The sequence below is a fragment of the Lissotriton helveticus genome, chromosome 10 (assembly GCF_964261635.1).
Source record: "Lissotriton helveticus chromosome 10, aLisHel1.1, whole genome shotgun sequence".
Taxonomy (NCBI): Eukaryota; Metazoa; Chordata; class Amphibia; order Caudata; family Salamandridae; genus Lissotriton; species Lissotriton helveticus.
Window position 1 is genome coordinate 295781629 of NC_136071.1, and position 18783 is coordinate 295800411.

The 18783-nt window shown below is 42.4% G+C and overlaps 1 protein-coding gene across 1 annotated transcript in view; it reads right to left on the reverse strand.

The window, feature by feature from the left end:
• LOC144784001 (uncharacterized) overlaps positions 1-18783 on the reverse strand; it is a 1599281-nt gene that overhangs the window by 132601 nt on the left and 1447897 nt on the right. The window contains exon 28 of the mRNA XM_078662713.1: positions 7590-7712. Within this exon, the coding sequence (XP_078518839.1) occupies positions 7590-7712 (123 nt within the window). The remainder of the gene's footprint in view (positions 1-7589; positions 7713-18783) is intronic.

Sequence of the window (18783 nt, forward strand, 5' to 3'; positions counted from 1 at the left end):
AGGCCAGGAGAGGGCCGCCGCACCGCGCCCGTCAGGCCGCACTGGGCCCGAATCCGCACTGGGCCCGCGTCACGTGACGGGGGACGCGAGCCGCGGCATCGGCCGCGCCCCCGCCTGAGCCGCGCCGTGATTGGCTGCCGGCCCCGTGCCTCTGCCTACCTTCGAGGGAAGCCCAAGATTGTCGCGGAGGGGGCCGTGGAGCCTGAGAGCCCCCTCCGGTTGCCCCCAAACGCTAATCCAGACTCGCCCCAGCGCCGGGGCTCCTGAACTGCCCCCGCGTCGTACAGGGTCGGGTGAGGCCCCGGAAGCGCTGGAGCTCCTACTCCAGTCTTCTGAGTCTGCGCAAGGGACCCGGAGGGCCGAAGAACACCAGGTAACCCCCGGGGAGGAGGGCGGTAGGCCGGGAGAGGCCCGAGGTCGCCCCTCCCCCGGGGTGAACTGAGACTGGGCCCTTTGGCCCCCCTGTTATTGTGCCTCGAGAGTTTGGAGGTCTGGGAATAGTCACGTTCCCCTTCATATTGTTTTGCCTGCATATTTACCAGCCTGAAATGTTCATAGTGAACCGTATTTACAAGCCTGAAATGTTCATAGTGCACCATATTTACAAGCCTATTCATCGGATGGAGAGTCACTTCACTGTACTGAATTTTCTTGCAGGGGTGGACTCCCATAGTATTCTGATGATCTGATCTGGGTCGCAAACCGATCTGTATTCACAAGAAGAGAGGCTTGTGGAAGGTTACTAAAGGCTGTGTTCTTTGAAGTTCTCTGTTATACTGGAAAGTACTTGCTGAAATGTTTTATTACTTCCTATGAAGCGCAATTTAGAGAGCGTCCATGAGAGGTTTAATGGGTTACTTTAATGCAATGCTATAGTCGCTTCTTGTAGGATCCTCCAGGTTTATCAAGTACCCCCTTTGCCTGCCGAAGAGTCTGATGCGACAGGCGGGGTTATGTAATGTTTCACTGCTTAGATGAGCTGGTTATTATTTTAATGAAAAGTCTTACTGCAACTGCTTAATGAAATGTTTACCTGAAATGCTAATGAATTACCAATGCATTGATCTAATTGAAAGCCTATATACAAGATCTTGATTTTTCAAATACAACTACTGGTGTGGTCTCCATTATTGCGCCACTGTGTGTTTCATTGGATGTGTGTGTTAAGTGGCTGCTTTACAAGTAAGCCCCTGGCTGCCTTCCTGCTCGAGCCATGCTACCCCACGGAGAACTGGTGGTCCCAGTTCTTACACCCATCTTTGTAAGCAATACAAATGAGCAGCCGCGGTTCGTGCAGGTAACAGTAGGGGGGTGGCTGTGGGGATGCATGGGGGGATTTCGAGGGATGATGCTGAGGGAAAATAACATAAATAATTTATTTCCCCCTGGCATCATCCCTTGAGATCCCCCCGCACCCCACCACCGCTGTTACCTGCACGGACCGCGGCTGCAAATGAGCATTCCCGGTTGAGGGACTAAAAGCTTTTTCTAAATCAATTGATACTGCAGCTGAATTACTGCAGTGTCACCGAGCATGTCATCATAACATGTCCTTATTTCCCTTATTTCCACTGCTTTACTTCTAATAGCAATAAACGCTCACAGCCAGGGTGCACCAACACAGTCATCAATGGCGTAGTCTGTTGGATACTACCTTGACCAGTATTTTATAATCTAAATTTAGCATGAATAGGGGACAATACCTAGCAGGCATTAACCCCTCATGTCCTGTGTTCGGTATTGCCATGATCACTGCTTACCTTGTTATATGAGGTAGCGCCCCTTGCACGTGCACTACTTCATCATTTTATGGCATTTCCATGCCATTGCAGCAACATAACATTTGTAGGCAGGCTGTCTCGTCACAACATTTTTCCTTCTGCCATCCTTAATGGCAGCTTTAATTTCCTCTCTCTCCAATGTGGCATCCAGGTCTTCCCTCTGTACATCATTTAGGGGCCAATTCCGATCCAGGTCGGAAAGCTCTCCAACCGAGCCGGATCCGGAGTGTTTTCCGACTGAGCAGGAGTCCTGCGGTCTGACCGAGCGAGTACGATGCGGCCGCATGCTGCCAGACTCGGCTCGGTCGGACTCCCAAAGAAGTCAATGGGAGCCGGTCATACGACGCGTACATGGGCTCCCATTGACTGAATTGCACAAGGGCGACCCCTGCAGTGGGTACGCATCAGTGCCATCCACACAGTGCATGCCTGTGTCGGGAAGACCCTTGGGTCTCCCCCTGTGTCCAAGTCACAAGGCTGCGGGTGACAGGGGGTCCGACCCGGACCCTCAAAGGCAACTTGCCAGACGTTTTGCGAGCCGGAAACTTCGCCTCGCACCGGCTATCCAACGCGTGCATCGTACCGGCTCAGTTGTAAATCGCATCCATTGCACGGCACGGTTTACTTACGGACGAGACATAAGGAACGGTTCGGACCCAGAAACGAGTCGGTCGGTGAATTTCACGTTGCTCACATCGTACTTGCTCGCTCGTACAGCTGTACGAGTCGGGCAGAAAACACGCGTACGGCTCATACTTTTTCCAGCCAGATCATGTTCGGTGCCCTTCCAAGCGAGATCGGAATCGGCCCCTTAGTGTTTGGGCCCCCGCTGATCTAACATAAGTCATCATCGTCTCTCTGTCTGCCCTCCCCCCCGTTGATTTCTACAAGGTGCAATAATAGTCCTACTTCACCATATGTATTCTATTTTGGCTGGTTTCAAGCAATCCTTCAGAGGCCTGGATTTCCATGAGCAGCTTCCTGCAATCTTACTGCTTAAGAATCCAGGACAGTAACCAACCCAGCTTGTCTCTTTCAATATGTTGCCTAGTAATATCTGCATTATGATCTAAGTGAAACAATCAACCAGTTATGTCCCTATGTTTCACCCTGGCCTGTAGTATGACTTTGTATTATATATTTCAGATGCAACCTCAGCATCTAGCTCTGCTATTGTTTTTTCTACTTCAATACCTTTCCGTTGTAGGGTTGCCCTTACCCCCACATGTTGTGGTGATTTAAATGCCCCGGCTGTAACCCTTAAAGACGTCTCACTCTCTCCTAACATCTGCTGTTGTGGCTTAGGTAACTTAAAAATATTGCACTATATATGTCCCCACTAACTGTCAGAGCATGCTATCTTCCAGGGTTTCCACTCTTAATTTTCAGGTCAAGACTCGAGGCCAACACTGCCCCTAAAACTAATCAAAGCAATCACCGGCACATGGCCAGACTCAGTCCTCGCCATGTGCTCCACCCTCTCCTGCAAGCCCACAATATGGTATGAGTATAGGATCAAATCCAGTCTAGGGTACCATTTATGAAACAGCAAATAGTGTGTGTAACATCATAGCATGGGGTGTGCCACCCTTCAAACATCTCATATTCCCCAATGTTTCAGCCAGGCCTTCAGAGCCCCAATGCCCTCACCATTGCTCCGTTTGGCAGCGGTGGAAAGATTCTATCTAAACCCTCAACATGTACACAACTAAAGTCACCTTCCCATAGCATTGGTGTGGTGAGCATGTGCACCATCATATGTTTTAAGGAGTGCAGAAATGTCCTCTGTTCTGTATTTGATATGTAAAAGGAAATCAAATTTAGAGGCTTGCCATCTGGTTACCCCATAACAAAAACATATTTACCATCTGGGTCAATTTCCACTACTTGTGCTTAATATGGGAAACCTGATCTGATCCATATCAATGCCCCCCTTTGTATAGGAGAATTATTCAGTGCAATGCGACTACCCCTTCCTTTGCCAGCTCAATAATGTATCCTCTTGTCGCATAATGTGCATTTCCTTGAGACATGTTACATCGATACCTTGTCTGCCCAGAAAGCTATGTACTCTATGCTGGGTACCTAATTCCCTGCACATTCTATGTCAGCAAGTCATAAAAATCCAACTCCATCATACAAGGATGTATATGCTAGAGAGGACAGCAGCAAACGCTTCTTCCCCATGATCATGTAGCCTCCAATCATCTGACTCTGCCAGTGCTTCTTGTGATGTGGAAGCTCACAGTTGTAGGGGGAGAGAACTCCTCATCATGTCAAGGGTCAGGCCTGACATCCCAACATTACCACAGTCAGCAGTCATCCTAGAGTGATCATCTTGAGACCACTCTAGGACCTGCAGATGCATACCTTAAATCAGCATGTTGAGAGTGGCAATGTTGGTTCCCTCACACCTACAAGAAGAGTGGAATGGGATGAGTAAGTTGTGCAGGCCTCCTGCTCCTCAATCCTGAAGGACAGGCCTAGAGGCCTAGAAAACGTTCTACTGTATCTCCCTGCAGATTATACATCAAGAGGCTACAGCCAGCGCGGTACAAACTCCTACATATCTACACATCGATCCCTCATTCCCTAGAATCCCATGTCAATTTGTTGTCTCTATCAAGAATGACCATCTTATATTTCATCAACTGCAAAAGATCCCAACTGTGACTTATACTATATCAATTTGTCTGCTTTCCAAGGTGTCACTTTTGCTATTTCCTCCACATCACCATCCCCCACCCCCACCCCAGACAGCGATCCTCCTACAACTCTGTCCTAATCTGCAACAGTGTTCAGTGAGTCTTGTTTCTACTCTCTCCATTCCACCACTTCAATGACTGTTTGCCCTACTCAGTTTGTGCCTGTTTTAGATATGGTTTACATTGTTCCATTTTAAGCTTATGCTTGTTGCCTCTTGCAAGGCAGGTGACCCTCCCCCGGGCGGTTCATGTGTGATATACCTGTCAGCTGCCAACTTATCAGCCCATATGACTGCATTCTCAGCTTCCAGGAAAAGTGAACCACACTATTATCCACTACTCTCAGGTCTACTGAGTAGAATAATGTATATTTAACTCCTAGCTCTCTCAAGTTCCACTTGACATGCACAAAAGTATTCCTTTGGCGCTGCACTGCCTCAATGTCACCTGGGTAGAGGGACACTCTCCCCCTTTCACTTCATAGGGGCCATTCATACTAAGCAACTGTAGGTGGTGATCCCTTTACTTCAATAGCTCTGGCATAGAAGGCAGCCCTGGCTAATGTGGGGTCGGTGGCACTCTGTGCACTCTTTCTACCATGGAGAACTTACACAGACCAGTTGGAGCTACACATTCCATGAACCATTGTTTTATGTGGAGTTTCATAGAGGGGCCCTCATTCTGTCCCGGGAGACCTATGATATGGATGTTATTCCTCCTTGAATGTTCCTCACAATCTTCTGTTCTTGCTTCCAGCACTTCCATTCTAGTCACCAGATCTGTGAATTATGCATGCACTTCTATTACTGCTGGGTGGTTCACTACCAATACCAATTCTACCTCTGCCACTCTATCAGATAGTTTTGATTGATCTGCTCTCAGAAAATTTACGTCTTCGGCAACCTCATCTGTTTTGGCTTCTAGCGTGACTTAAGATGCTGTGTTTGCTGGAAGCACCATGTTAAACTTATCAGTTGGGCTCCCCACCATGTCTGAGCGCTTCTCTCCTGGTTAGTTGCCAGTAATGTCTTCTGCCCAATCAGCTAGATTCCAACAGTCTGGTTCACTTGCTTCAACACGTGTCACCAATCCAAATGTCAATACTCTACAGGTACACTAGATGGATGTATTTGGGAGGAAGGGGGAATTTCACAAATCTGTCCCACTGATATAAACAATACAAACAGTGGTTCAGATATCACATTAAAGCAGGATTCAGCAGTGTTACAGTGTTCTAGTTTCCCAGTGCTCTGTTCCACTTCCTTCGTAACACCTGAGCTGCATCCAGCTTCCTGCTATTCTGTGCACAGGTTTGCAAGTTCCATGGGGGGAGTGACCTCAATATACCAGTAGCATCTGTTGGTCTGGAGTTTGACGGGTTGTAGCCAAAGTATTTCTCCTTTGCCCCACCACTCAGTTACACAGTGCAGGTATGTCTTTAAGGAGTAGTCAAACACTTTAGAGTGTGAGGGTTCTCATTTACCATTCTGTTGGATCTCAAAAAAGCCAGGGAACCAAACAAAGTTGTATTAAAAACACAACCATCAATTTAAAGACCATAAGGACAATCTGAAGATTTTCTGGAATTAATAGACCCAATAAAGGATTAAACAATGAGCAGCAGCAAAGTTGTGTAGGGTTACCAGCATTAAGCAACATTACTTTATGCCAAAAATACTCTTTCTTGTTTAGCTCAGAAGAAAGGTCTGCCAGACACTCCAATACTACAAGTTTTTGTTGAGAATCCCCAAATAAGCAGCATATTTTAAAAATACACACTTGAGCCCAAGGCCATGCAATTAGAAACGCCTTACAAGACATGTGTCTACTATCTGGACCAATGTGGAAAACATTTGAACTCGATGCTATGCATATCCAAAATAGATAAAGGTAGGGAGAATATGTCAGATTTCCCAGATAACTGATGTCTAAAAATGAGTGAGGCATACTTAAATTCACTCCATGTAGGTTTTACTTTTTTAAATATCCTGGAAATGTGGCATGAATTACCAGTGAGTAAATAAAGTAGTTCTATTTTGATTAACTTTATGTATGTGGATAAATTGAGGTTCTGTTAAATGTAACATATATATACTGGTGACTAAGGTAATTAGTTCCAGTTAGATTCATTTTATGTAGACATTTTTCTTCTCTTGATATACTAGCAGTAACAGACCCCTCCCAGCGCCTTGAGACCCTAGCGGGTGAGTAACGCGCTTTATAAATTTGCCTGATTGATTGATACTGAAAAACTTGATCTATAAGTACACCCTGGGTTTCTCCATTGTAGCTCAATTAGAGTCTATACCCAACATCAACCATCCTAACATCCATAATATGAGGATACTATCAGGTTCTTGTGGTCTCCCTGGATGTTACGAGATGCAGAGAAAAGCATTCACAAAGTGATTTACCAGGTGCAGCCGGTTCAGGTAAGAGCGGTTTGGTGGGGCTGTGGCGGGCATAGGTAAGTCAACAATGGAGTAGGTAAATAAAATTAAAAAAATAATAAAACCACTTACCTGGCGGTCGCCACATTGGCAACTTGGTTATGCAGCATGCACCTGGTAAGTGGTTTTATTTTTTTATTTATTTTATTTGACCTAATCCGTCATCTGTTGCCTCCCCAATGCCCCTCCCCATTCCCACCCCACTGCTCTTACCTGAACCAGCTGTGCCTGTGATTTACTCAGATCTAGTACACCTTCAAAGTCTAGAGAGGTTGTCAGGAAATGAGGAAGCAGCATCAACGTACTGCAAGAACATTTTTATCAGGCACACGTTCTTCGTTTTGCACATGCCTATGGTGTGCAGCAAACGTCTAATAAAAACAATGGAAAAGAAAGACACCATCAGGATCAAGATAGCATGGAGTGGTGGTTATAGTGAAATCTTTTCAGCAAAACTTTGAGAATCAGAAGCTGATGAATGGTGGGTGTGTTATGTGTGGTGTAAGCAGCAAGTGGGGGAACATATCAAGCAAGAGCATAGTATCAATATTCCACAAACACTTGATATGGTACATTATGCATTTTCATATAAACATGGCCATCTTAAGATAAATAGAACTTAATGAAAGAAATAATATAATAATGAACATTACCTTTTGCACACTGTCGATTTTAAGCTCTGGCGGTGCCTCAATCACCTGCACCACCTTGCAGTGACAAGGAACTGGAGGAATCCCACAGAACGGAAACGTTAGTTTTTTTGTTTTGTTGTCAATCTGCGAAAATAGAAGAAGTCCAGTCATACAAAAACACGGATGAATAGACTATATTTAACTCTTTTAGAAATGCATTTTTTCCCCATAGGAACAGTATGCATTTTGAATATACCATCTCATTGGGGGAAAACTGTTTTACAGACTATCCTGTACAATCCATTGGAACGAGGAGGATCATATGGTAAGATTACATTGATTCACTACGCATATGTGGAGGTGGCCAAAGCAATCTGCCTATTTTTAACTAATCAGAATTAGCACATTTTTTGTTTACATTGTCATGAGAGTATCTGATATTGCTCTGCATTTTCTCAATGGGGAAATACATGTAATCAAAGTAATTGATACAGAACAAGTGTTTCTCATGTGCATATAACATCACTAATAGATTCTACAAACCATTTTTGAAAGTTACTTAGAAAGCTATAAAGGGTATTTAAAAATAAATAAAATTTGATGGTTAACAAAAAGTTGATATTTGGGACGGTCTACCATAGAATTTTCTTTAGATCTTCAAAAATAATGGCTATCATTTCTTTAGAATAATTAACAATAGCATCTCCGACATTACAAATATAACAATGTTAATATAAATCCTTCCCAGCAACACACTGCACACCTTCATCCTCCTTGTCAGTCTAAAGTCGTCTGTACAAAATGCGTGCTGCCATTAAACGCACATCACTCCATAATGATTTTTTTAAATCGTTCTATTATTTTAATGCAGTTATTCCAAGGAAGAAGCATTAATGAAAAAATACATCAATCAGAATGTATAGGGCTGATAATAAAAAAAAAATCAACTCAAACAAAGAGATAAATACATGGCAAATTACATCATTCCGTACACATAGGGCTCATGATAAAAAAAATGTCCTCCCAAATAATTTCTTGGATACAAATCCAGAAAACTCTAAATCCTTTCTCTCTTCCTCCCCATACTTATAATATTGGTAATTCAATCCAGTCCCTATTCGTCTACATTCTCAAGTGCTAAATGTCAATAAAAAGTGTCCATGCTTCCTTAAAGTGCAGTTGTTCCAGGGAAGGTAAAATCCCAAAATATGTCGTCCCAAACTTATAGTAGCGTTCTTCCACCGTGGAAAATTGATTAAGTACACAATCTAATTCATCCTCCACTGCTCATAAAAAAACTTTTCATCCCAAATAATCAAATAAATACAAGCCTATCTGAACCAAACTCCTTTACTCCTCCTACAAGTGCTTATAGTGACAGTGCTTCAATTCAGTCACCAATCACTGTACACCGTAAAGTGCTATACATCAAAAAGTGCCTGTGCTCCACTAAAGTGCTAATCCTGCATGCCGATTCCAACATGATTAAACCTGCAAAAAGATGAAACCCTAAAAGTGAGAGTGTCCAGCTATCTCCAATGCTCCTTGGCCTCTATCAATACCATTGAAAACTGTATTAGAGACCAATATGCTACTCCTTCCAGACCCATTTCCTTCATCTCCTGTGATATTGTAAGGAGCGATTAACTCCAGTGTAGTACCAGGCTTCTCGCTTGCTGACATTCCACACTCCCCCCATTCCGCCAGCCTAGGAGCAGAGATTGATTTACAATAAGTGGTAATCAGGGATCGGGCCATCTGCATTGCAATAAGTATAAGGTCCCCCGTATCATATTGCCCTGTCATCTTGCCATCCCAAAAAGCCAAAAGTGCCATTTTCAGGGTAGGATTATTTGGTGTACATAAAAAATGAGAATACACATGAGATGTCTTTCCCAAGAAAAGGGCCCTCGGTTATTTCTGCCTGGTCCCTTAAAAAAATCCTCTACCTCTGTGATAGATAAATCCTTGCATTTCTCTACTGTTTCTTCAGTCAGAGCAGCAGAGAGGGATTGACAATGGAACAATGGAGTCTCTTCATAGACTGGGGAATTTTTTATTCAATGAACGCTTTATTTTTCCACAACTAGGCAATTTATACATAACTGTTTTGGGCAATTTAGGGATTTGGATGCACCACATAAGATGGGGGACCCCAAAATTCTTCAACATAACTAAATTAATAGAGTTATCAAAATTGGAGGTGGATGTTGAGAAACACAGCCATTGTAAGATCCCCAATTTCATATTGATGATGTTTTCTTTGCATGATAGTAACAACCCTCTACCATATTTTGACAATTAGAGAAAAGATACGTTTGCAATGTTTTTCAAATTATGAGATTTTCCTCGAAGCAGCCATTCAAATGGCAAATACTCTGTCAATGCTGAACAGACTGAAAGAAGTATGTGGATATGTAGCCACCGATAATACACTCAGGACGTGGATCAAAACTGCTGTTTCCACCAGTCAGGTGGTCTACCTTACTTTGCAGGAGGAACTGGGTATCCTCTTCATTGCATGTCATTTTCTCTGAATCATGGGGCAGTCAGAGGTAACTTGAGAGCATCTTTGCTAGTTACTGTCTTTTATCACTGGTTTATCAGTATCTCAGATAGTATTGCCTTCCAATTAGATAACCAAGTGCTTCCTTTGTACTGTTGCTCCCTGAAGTGTAAGTAGGTTCAGCAGTCTGGACTTTCTCCAGGAGGTAGAAGATTGCTGTTACATCGAATAGAGAATGATAATGTAATCACTTGTAATAAATGTGATGCTCATTCATACATTTGATTTGTAATTATAAGAAAGGATATCAAGATTTCTTTAGGGGGTACACCAAAGAAAAACAGAAGCTGTCAGCACCTGCTAGAGTCAGATTATATACAACCAAAAACATCTCTAGTGATCAGAACATCAAACCAAGAGCATGAGAAATAACAACCATTTACTTCAAGCAGGGAAGGTCTTATACATTCAAATATTCTGTCTGCTAGTAAACCTGAGGATTATGCATGATGAATAAGTCACTGTTTCAATCAAATGGTTGCAACAATATAACTCTTGAACTATGGGTGTTATATATTTTTCTCTAGTTTTCTTGCAGCTCGGGTTTCATTAGGGTAGTTCAGTGGTGTAATCATGGGGGTATCTCAGTGGTGCAATGATTGTTCCCAAAGCCAAACAGATCATCGCTCAGAAAGCAAACTGAATCCCAACACATAACTTTAGGAGTGCTCCTGGTTTGCAGATAATACATTTGACACCATCTGCAGTTGTAGACTGTATTATAACACGTCAATTGGAGATCCAGAGATTGGACAAAATTCTAATACAAACTCATTTAACATTTGTTAAAATTCAATATTTCTGGGACCACTGGTGTTGGAAAAGTACCCACAGTGGGCCAACTTGGGGTACCATGGGGGGCTATTTACAAAGATACATTTTTGCACATGAGTAAATCTATATGTGCAAATGTATTCTTACACTTTGTAGTAACTTTAAAACAATTGTTTAATGTTACTACAACGTGTAAACTTACATGTTTCCTAGCCCCTCACTTTAGGGGGTTGAGTCTGAAAAAATGTCAAATACATTGATAAAGAAGCACTAATAGTAAATTTAAGACCGTATTTTAAGTTCGGCACATGTGGCGGAAACCTCCATGATGGGAGAGGAACTCCCTATAGCAAAGTACAGGGAAATTTATAAAAGTTATTTAAACTTTTAAAAAAAGTAAAACTGTGTTATTGCTACTTTTTTATTTAAAAAACTTTGAACGAGATATTTCATTTTTTTGAACATATTAAATTTAAATTATTTGTAAAACATTTATTAAGTAAAACATTTTTTCATAAAAGAAAATGTTTATATTTATATATTATGTATGAAGATTACAAATTGTATTTATATTTATTTATCATAACATTAAAATAAAGATATGAGTCCATTGTGCAGGCCTCTGCAGCCTACTATAAGGAACTGTACAGCGCAGATCCTCCGAGCCCCTGCGCAGATCTCTGCACTTTTGTGTGTGGCCTGCCAATGCCTTGTATGCCTCAAGAGGAGCGGGACTCTTTGAAGTCCGATGTCATCTGTGATGAGTTGTGTGCAGCCTTGGCACAAATACAGGGTGGTGAGGTGCCGGGGCCTAATGTTTTCCTGACAGAGTTTTGGTGCTTTGTGTGGCCTCAGAAGGAGCCTTTGCCAATAGAGGTATTCAAAGAGGCCCTGGGAAGGGACGCACCCCCTTTGGATCTTAGAACAGCGGAAATAGTCATAATGTCTAAACCCGGCACAGAAAGTATGCACTGTAAAGACTTTCAGCTCATCTCCCTCTTAAATTAGAAGGCAAAAATCTGGGTTAACATGTTGGCCACCCATTTAACAAGGATTATTAATTGCCTGATCCATCCAGACCAGACCGGATTCATGCCTAACTAGGCTACGCATCTCAATATACTTTGAGTGCATTATGCAATCAAGATGAGTAAGGACTATTGGGGTCACCGGTCTCTACTTTCCATTGATTTTAGAAAAAGACTTTGACGCAGTGGACTGGGCATACCTGTTCACCTGCTTGCCCCGCATGGGGTTCGGTTCCAGATTCATCGGGTATGTGTGTTTACTATCCACTGGACTGGTGGCTAGGGTGCATGTCAGGGGGTGTCAGATTCGCTTCCGGTGACACGGGCATTCGTCAGGGTTGCCCATTGTCACGTTTGCTGCTCGCCCTTGCAATTGAGACCATGGCGGCCTTAGTGCAGATTGACGTGTTGTTATGGGGTTTTCAGTGGACCTCTGTAAGCAACAAGATTTTGCTGTACGTGGTCGATGTTCTGTTATTCTTAGAACACCCAGAGTCATCGAGCCCCAGGGTGCTTCAAATGCTACAACTTTTTGGAACCTATTCTGAGCTACACGTGAATATCAAGAAGTCATCGATATACCCAATAGCTCCTTGTCCGGTGGATATGCGGTCGCTGTGGGAGGGAGACCTGAGTCCACCAGAGGATAATGATTGGGGAGAGGCAGTGGAGGCACCTAGAGAGACGGTAATGGCCTCTTAATTTTGATTGATACAGCTCAAACTGCTCCATTGTGTTTACTTCATTAGAGTTTGGCTGCACCGCATGGTCCTAGTGGCTGCGGGGAATTGCTTGTGGTGTGATGAAAAATACAGGGACTTTTGCCATACATTTTGGCACTGCTCTGGCTCTCCCACTTTTGGAACGGGGTTTTAGGCTGATTTGAAGAAGTGCAGGGCTGGCCTATCCCCAGGGAATCCAAACTCTTTCTTCTACATATCACTGACGACTTGGGCGGAAATCAATATCAGAAGTCGTTGCTGTGACTGGGATTGATGTTGCCAAAAAAGATATTGCCAGAGCCTGGAAGGCATGGATTATTGCATGCAGTTGGAGCTCCCAATTTACTAAGGGGCTCATTACGATGGCAGAAGGACCGCCACCGCCAGCGGACCTCGATTTTTCAGGTGGGAATCCAAATCAGACTGTGGCTGACGCAAAAACAGTCCGCTAAAGTTCCGCAAGGAGGTCCTTTTCCACCCGCCTTGCAGAACCAAAACATAGGGCATCAATGCACCGCAGCGGGGATTACAATATCCCTTTCCGCCTATCTTTTTGCAACGGTCATCCTACCGCAAAAAGACAGGCGGAAATGGATTTGGGGGACTGTAGTGGCCCCCATTGTGTTGGGGGAGGGAGCTGTCAGCAGCACCCGCCGCAATGTTAAAAGGATGAATGCGACCACCATGGTGGCAGTCGCATACTAATTTGTGTTGCGGGACCACCGCAGGCATGGCGGACGGTCCCAATTTACAACAGGATGGCGGACGGACTCCAGTCTGTTCGCCATACTAATGACCCCCTTAGTGAGGGGATGTCCCCAGAAGCACTATAAAGTATGAAAGGAATGGGCCGAGTTGGAGCCCTGCCTGGACAGACCTTGGTCCACTGCCGGAGTTACTTGCCATTGCAGCCTTGACAATATTGAATATATAATTGGGCTGTGAGGTCCAGGTTCTGCTGTACCAGTCAATGTTATTATTCCATTTCTCATTTCAAGGTTATTATACTGTGCTGTTATTGTGTTTTTTCTGGCGCTGTATCGTATGCTGCTGCCGAGTGCAAAATGTCACCAACTATTTTGTTTGTAAATTCCATAAAGAGTAAAACAAATAAAAATAAAGATAGATATTTTTAAAAAGCCAAAATAAAATAAATATTTTTTATATTATTTCCTCCTAGGTATCATTTTAAGACTAGAAATGCCTCTATTATTTTCAAAAGAAGTGGAGGAGATGGTGGGAAGTCAGAGTCAATGAGGGGTGCCAAATTCAAAATTCATTATTTCAGCCAGTTAGTGGTGGAGCTGGAGAAAGGCAAGTTAGTAATACCACTGGTTTCATTATTAATACTTTGTTTCACTATGCATACCTGATCATCTGAGAAGAAAGTATAGCAGGAGGGTGGACAACAGCTGGCATGATGATGGGATTACCACCTTTATCACCTGTGCCTCGACTCGCTGACCATATTTCAAGATTCCCATGACAGTTTTCACTGTAAGAGCTAAAGCCTATACAGAAATTGTTCACAGCCAACTGACCTACTGAATAATTGGAGCCTGAGAGACAGACATTTTTTTCTACAAAAACAGATCCCGAAAGCAGAGGTTTAAACAAAACAATCAATGTCTTGTTTTCGCCCAGCGTGTAGGCGACACATTGGGCCTGGTTTACAAAATTCAACATAGACTTTTTTGTAAGTTTACGATTTGTGCAATTTACGTAAGTGTAAGTTTACCGTTGTGAATCTGGCCCTTACTGCTTTTTCCCACTCAAGAATACCAGGTCAGATGACTTGCCTTAAAGAGGTAAGTCTTGCAATGCTGCGAAAATGGCTTTTCTGTTGTTGACTTACCATAAGGTGTTTTTATGGAGTAGGAACCATGCAGCATGGTACATTGGTTTATGGTAAACATTCTTTGAATTCTACAAAATAGTAACTTGCCTAAAATGTGCAAATCCATCATAGTTTCAGAAGCAGTGGAAGGTTGCCCAAACTATTAATCTCACTCTGTGTACACAAATTTTAAAAAGTTTTTTGAAAAGTGGCCAGTCAGTCAAATCTTTTGTTCTGGAAGGGTCGCCTAGCACAAGTACCCACAACTAATTGCAATGTAAATTTCCCAATCAATCAAGGGGCTTGTAAAGCGCTACTACTCACCCATAAGGGTCTCAAGGCACTGGGTACTCCTAACCTTACTGTTAAAATGCAGTTTTGTGAACTCCCCAGCTCCTTTTGCAAATCAGACAGTTGATCCCCACTGGAGATCACACAAGCTTGTGCTATATATCTAAACAGACCAGCGTATCTAATAAACTTCCCCAACATCTCAAGCAGACAAAGAACTCCCATGAACAACATTTTTCTAGGAGCAGCATCTAGGAGCAGCATTTGTCTATGTCTTGATACCTGCATAAACACATAAATGATGGATTCTTATATTCATTTAAATCCTCTAAAGAGCAGAACTAAACGTCCTTAGCTGCTGCTACATCTATACAGCACTCACTCCATGAAGAGTGACAAACTTTAGCCACACTCCTGCTGCTAAGGACGAAATTAAGAAATCACCCCTTCTACTTTCATATGAAAGATCAGATTGCTAAGTAAACCCAGAGCTCGTTCCTTATTTGCTACGGCATTGTGGTGCCATAATAGTGTTGCCTAAATATCATTTGACAAAAATATAGTCTACTAAATATTGTTTACAAAAATATTGACAAATTGGAATCAATAATAGAAATATGTTCTCATCCACTGGAGCCCTAAATATGTAAATTATATTTAGGCCATGATCTTCATGTTATGCAATATTTTTATAGATATTCTGACATGCGACTGTGAATGCTCTACTTAGTTTGTCATTATTGTTTCAGTGATTGTATTTACCAATTTTTACGGTAAGGAATACTTAATTCCTTAGTGCAGATGTGTTATATAAAAATGTTCAATAGTAAATAAATACCCACAGTTAAAAAAAAACTGTGACCTCGCTGTTTGGCAGATAAGTAAAACTATGGACAGGACTATAACAGTATGTTGCCCTGGATCAAACAATTAAGTGGAGATGTCAAAAATAGAATTGTGTTTCAGTAAATAACTATGGGCCTGCTTCAGAAAGGTAAACTTACACCTTCCTGTAAGTTTACACTTTTTAAATATTCACAAAACTGCAACTTAATAGTATGTTTACGAGTGCAGGGACTATGCAGTTGGGGCAGAAAACTCCACACATAAATGATAAGTCTGTCCTATCGTTTTGGGTGCAGAGTTCTCCGCCCGACTGCGGGAAAACTTACTATTAAAATGCACTTTTGTAAATACTGAAAAAGCATAAACGTATACACATTTGTATGCTTACCTTTCTGAATCAGTCCTTTTTAGTGCCTGAATATGAGTCTGGCGGTCTAGGAGGCATCAATATGCTTAGCGGAACCACCACTGTCCTGCCAAGCATATTATGAGTTTCCTCTCCGCCATGGTTTTCATGGAGTTTCCTCCTCCATGAAAACCCCGGCAGAGAGGAAAAAAACGGGGCCCTAAAGGGAACCCTTGTTCCTCTGCACCATGGGGTGCATGTAGGGGGGAACAACATGTGTCCCTCTGTGTGCATGGCATGGTGAGCAAAAAAACGATGGATTTAGGCCCAAATCTCTGTACTGGGGTGAATGTATGACATTGTTCTGCATTCTGTCCATCAAATGTTTTTTTTTAATTTGTCACCCCAGTTCCAGCACTTTTCAGTCCATGCCGTGCAGAAACAGTGTTTGGCGTTCCCATTGCAGTGTTCATTTTCAAGGCACCGCTGTGTGTACTTAAAAAAAAAGGCTCCCAGACAGGAGTTACACTTGTATTTTGGCAGGCATCCGACCACTGGTTTGGCCGTGCAGCGGCGAGGTGGACCCAGCACAGCCAAATTTGTAATCAGGTCCTTAGTCTCCAAGTCACCAATGAGAGTAATTAATCCCTCCACGTGCTCTGTTGCTCTAAAATAGCCTTCCCTACCCTCACTCATTCCTCTAGTCTCTGGACCCCTCCCACAGTCTCTCCTAGACAGCTTGCAAGTTTAACCCCTTACTGTATTTTCCACTTCCCCGTATCTTGCACTGCCCTGCACCATGTTTGCCTGAGAATTCAGGCACCACATGAAATGTGATTTTTAACAGTAGCTATCTGGTCGAAATCAGAAAAGGGTGCTTTAGTATGCGTCTATGAGTTCCTCCTGTATGTAGGTATGACGTGAAGTAGGGTGAGTGAGACCTGTTGTATAGTTTTTTCCACAGATGTTAGGCTCTGCTTTTGGGATGCTAACGGTGATGGAGTTGTGTTTTCTTAGCTCACTAGGAACATGTTAGGTACACCCATCAAGTTCCATACATAATTGAGAACTTTCTTGGTCTTCTGCAGTATTTAATGTAAGAACTAAATTCTGTGTGCATGGGTACAATACGCATAAGATATTTAGTTAGGCAGAAATGTTATGCAAAAAGTATAGAAACCCCTCTTATGAAGTTGGGATGCTAAGATCGCTCAGTGAGTTGAAAGCAACTGCAGAGATAAGCCTGCGTTGTTAAAGCATACACAATTTTTATATAAATTCTAAAAAGTCTGATTGTTGACGTCATATGGTCACACTTTAAATAATCACGTTGTCCTCAAGGTTTAAAGGCTTTTTTGCTTTTTCAAAAAGAATCATCTGAAAACATTGTATATTTCTTTTTGAAAAAAGTCCAAAAACATATCAACCTTGAGGACAACATGATTTTAAGTAGCACCATATGACCAAAAAAATCAGACTTCCCGAATTTTAAAATCCCAAAGTGGCAGATGGAAAGACACGACTTGTTAGACATTTTTGGCAATCAAATTGAGTCTATGCCCTACTCTTTTTCTTATAACGTTTTCAATGTAATCCACATAACAGAGGATCAAATCTTTCAGGGCAGATTTTGCTTTTGACCCTTACTAGCTTAATAGAATAGGCAGCATTTATTAAGACCCATATGTCAAGTTCTGGGAGGTTACTTGCTTACTTGATCTCTGCCTATGGCATCAAACATAAGTGAGTGTGTTAATTATGAGGCACATTTACAAGGGGATATATTCTCCATTATAAGACCAAATTTGGATCAGTTGACCAGGTCAAAGGCACAGGAGAGTTCCATAAAGGCTAGATGTAAAATCCCTCCCCTGGCCTTGACTTATTTGACAGTTAGCAAATAAAGAATAATTCCCTGCTCAGCCGTGCCTATTCCTGGTTGGAACTCAAACTGAACCTCTGATATGATGTTTTGTTCTACCTCCCACTGATCCTAGCATGATTGAAGGACTCTTAGTTGTAGAATCCAATAAGATAATTGGACGTTTGCGGCTGGGTTGGTACCCATCAACTTTTTTTAAAAATAGGGACTAAAATTCCAGGAAACTGGGATGGGGAGAACCACAACTCCTATCAAAACATTTGTAATGAGCAGGTTCATCTATAGATGGTGACACAATCATGACCAGGGTTCTACTGAAAGGGTCTTCATTTAAGTGCAATAATTACCTCATTGACAGAAATAGAATTCTGAAATATCTATTTGAGAGTTTACATCATTTACTCTCCAATTTATTACGTCCCTTGGGTTCACGATGGAAAATCTGGGTCTAACCTACCCAGACTCTGAGGTAGACGGTATTTTAGCACACCGTTCCCTTTATGCTGACCCCTCCATTTCTCAGGCCATAACTCACATGAGTGAATGGGACAGACTATCGAACTTAAAAAGAACAGAATTTGCACAATTTTGCATGGCACAATTTTTACTGAATACCTCCAGACAAACACCGCATCGAAAGGCCGGCTTGTAATAAATGCACCATGGATCTTAGAAGATGCCATCTTTAGAAAAGAGTGGTCCATGATCGCATGACATTGCACACGCAATTAGCTGGGGCTTATAATAAAAACAGCAGTGAGATTGTCTGAAGCCATAATGGTGAAATTAGTGCAAACAGAAAATCATTTCAAAACAACATTGACTGGATAAAAAAAAGACCGGATGATATAAACAAAGACATAACCGAATACAAAAACAGCCTAACCCAAACAGAGGTAACACAATTTTAGAAAGATCTGAAG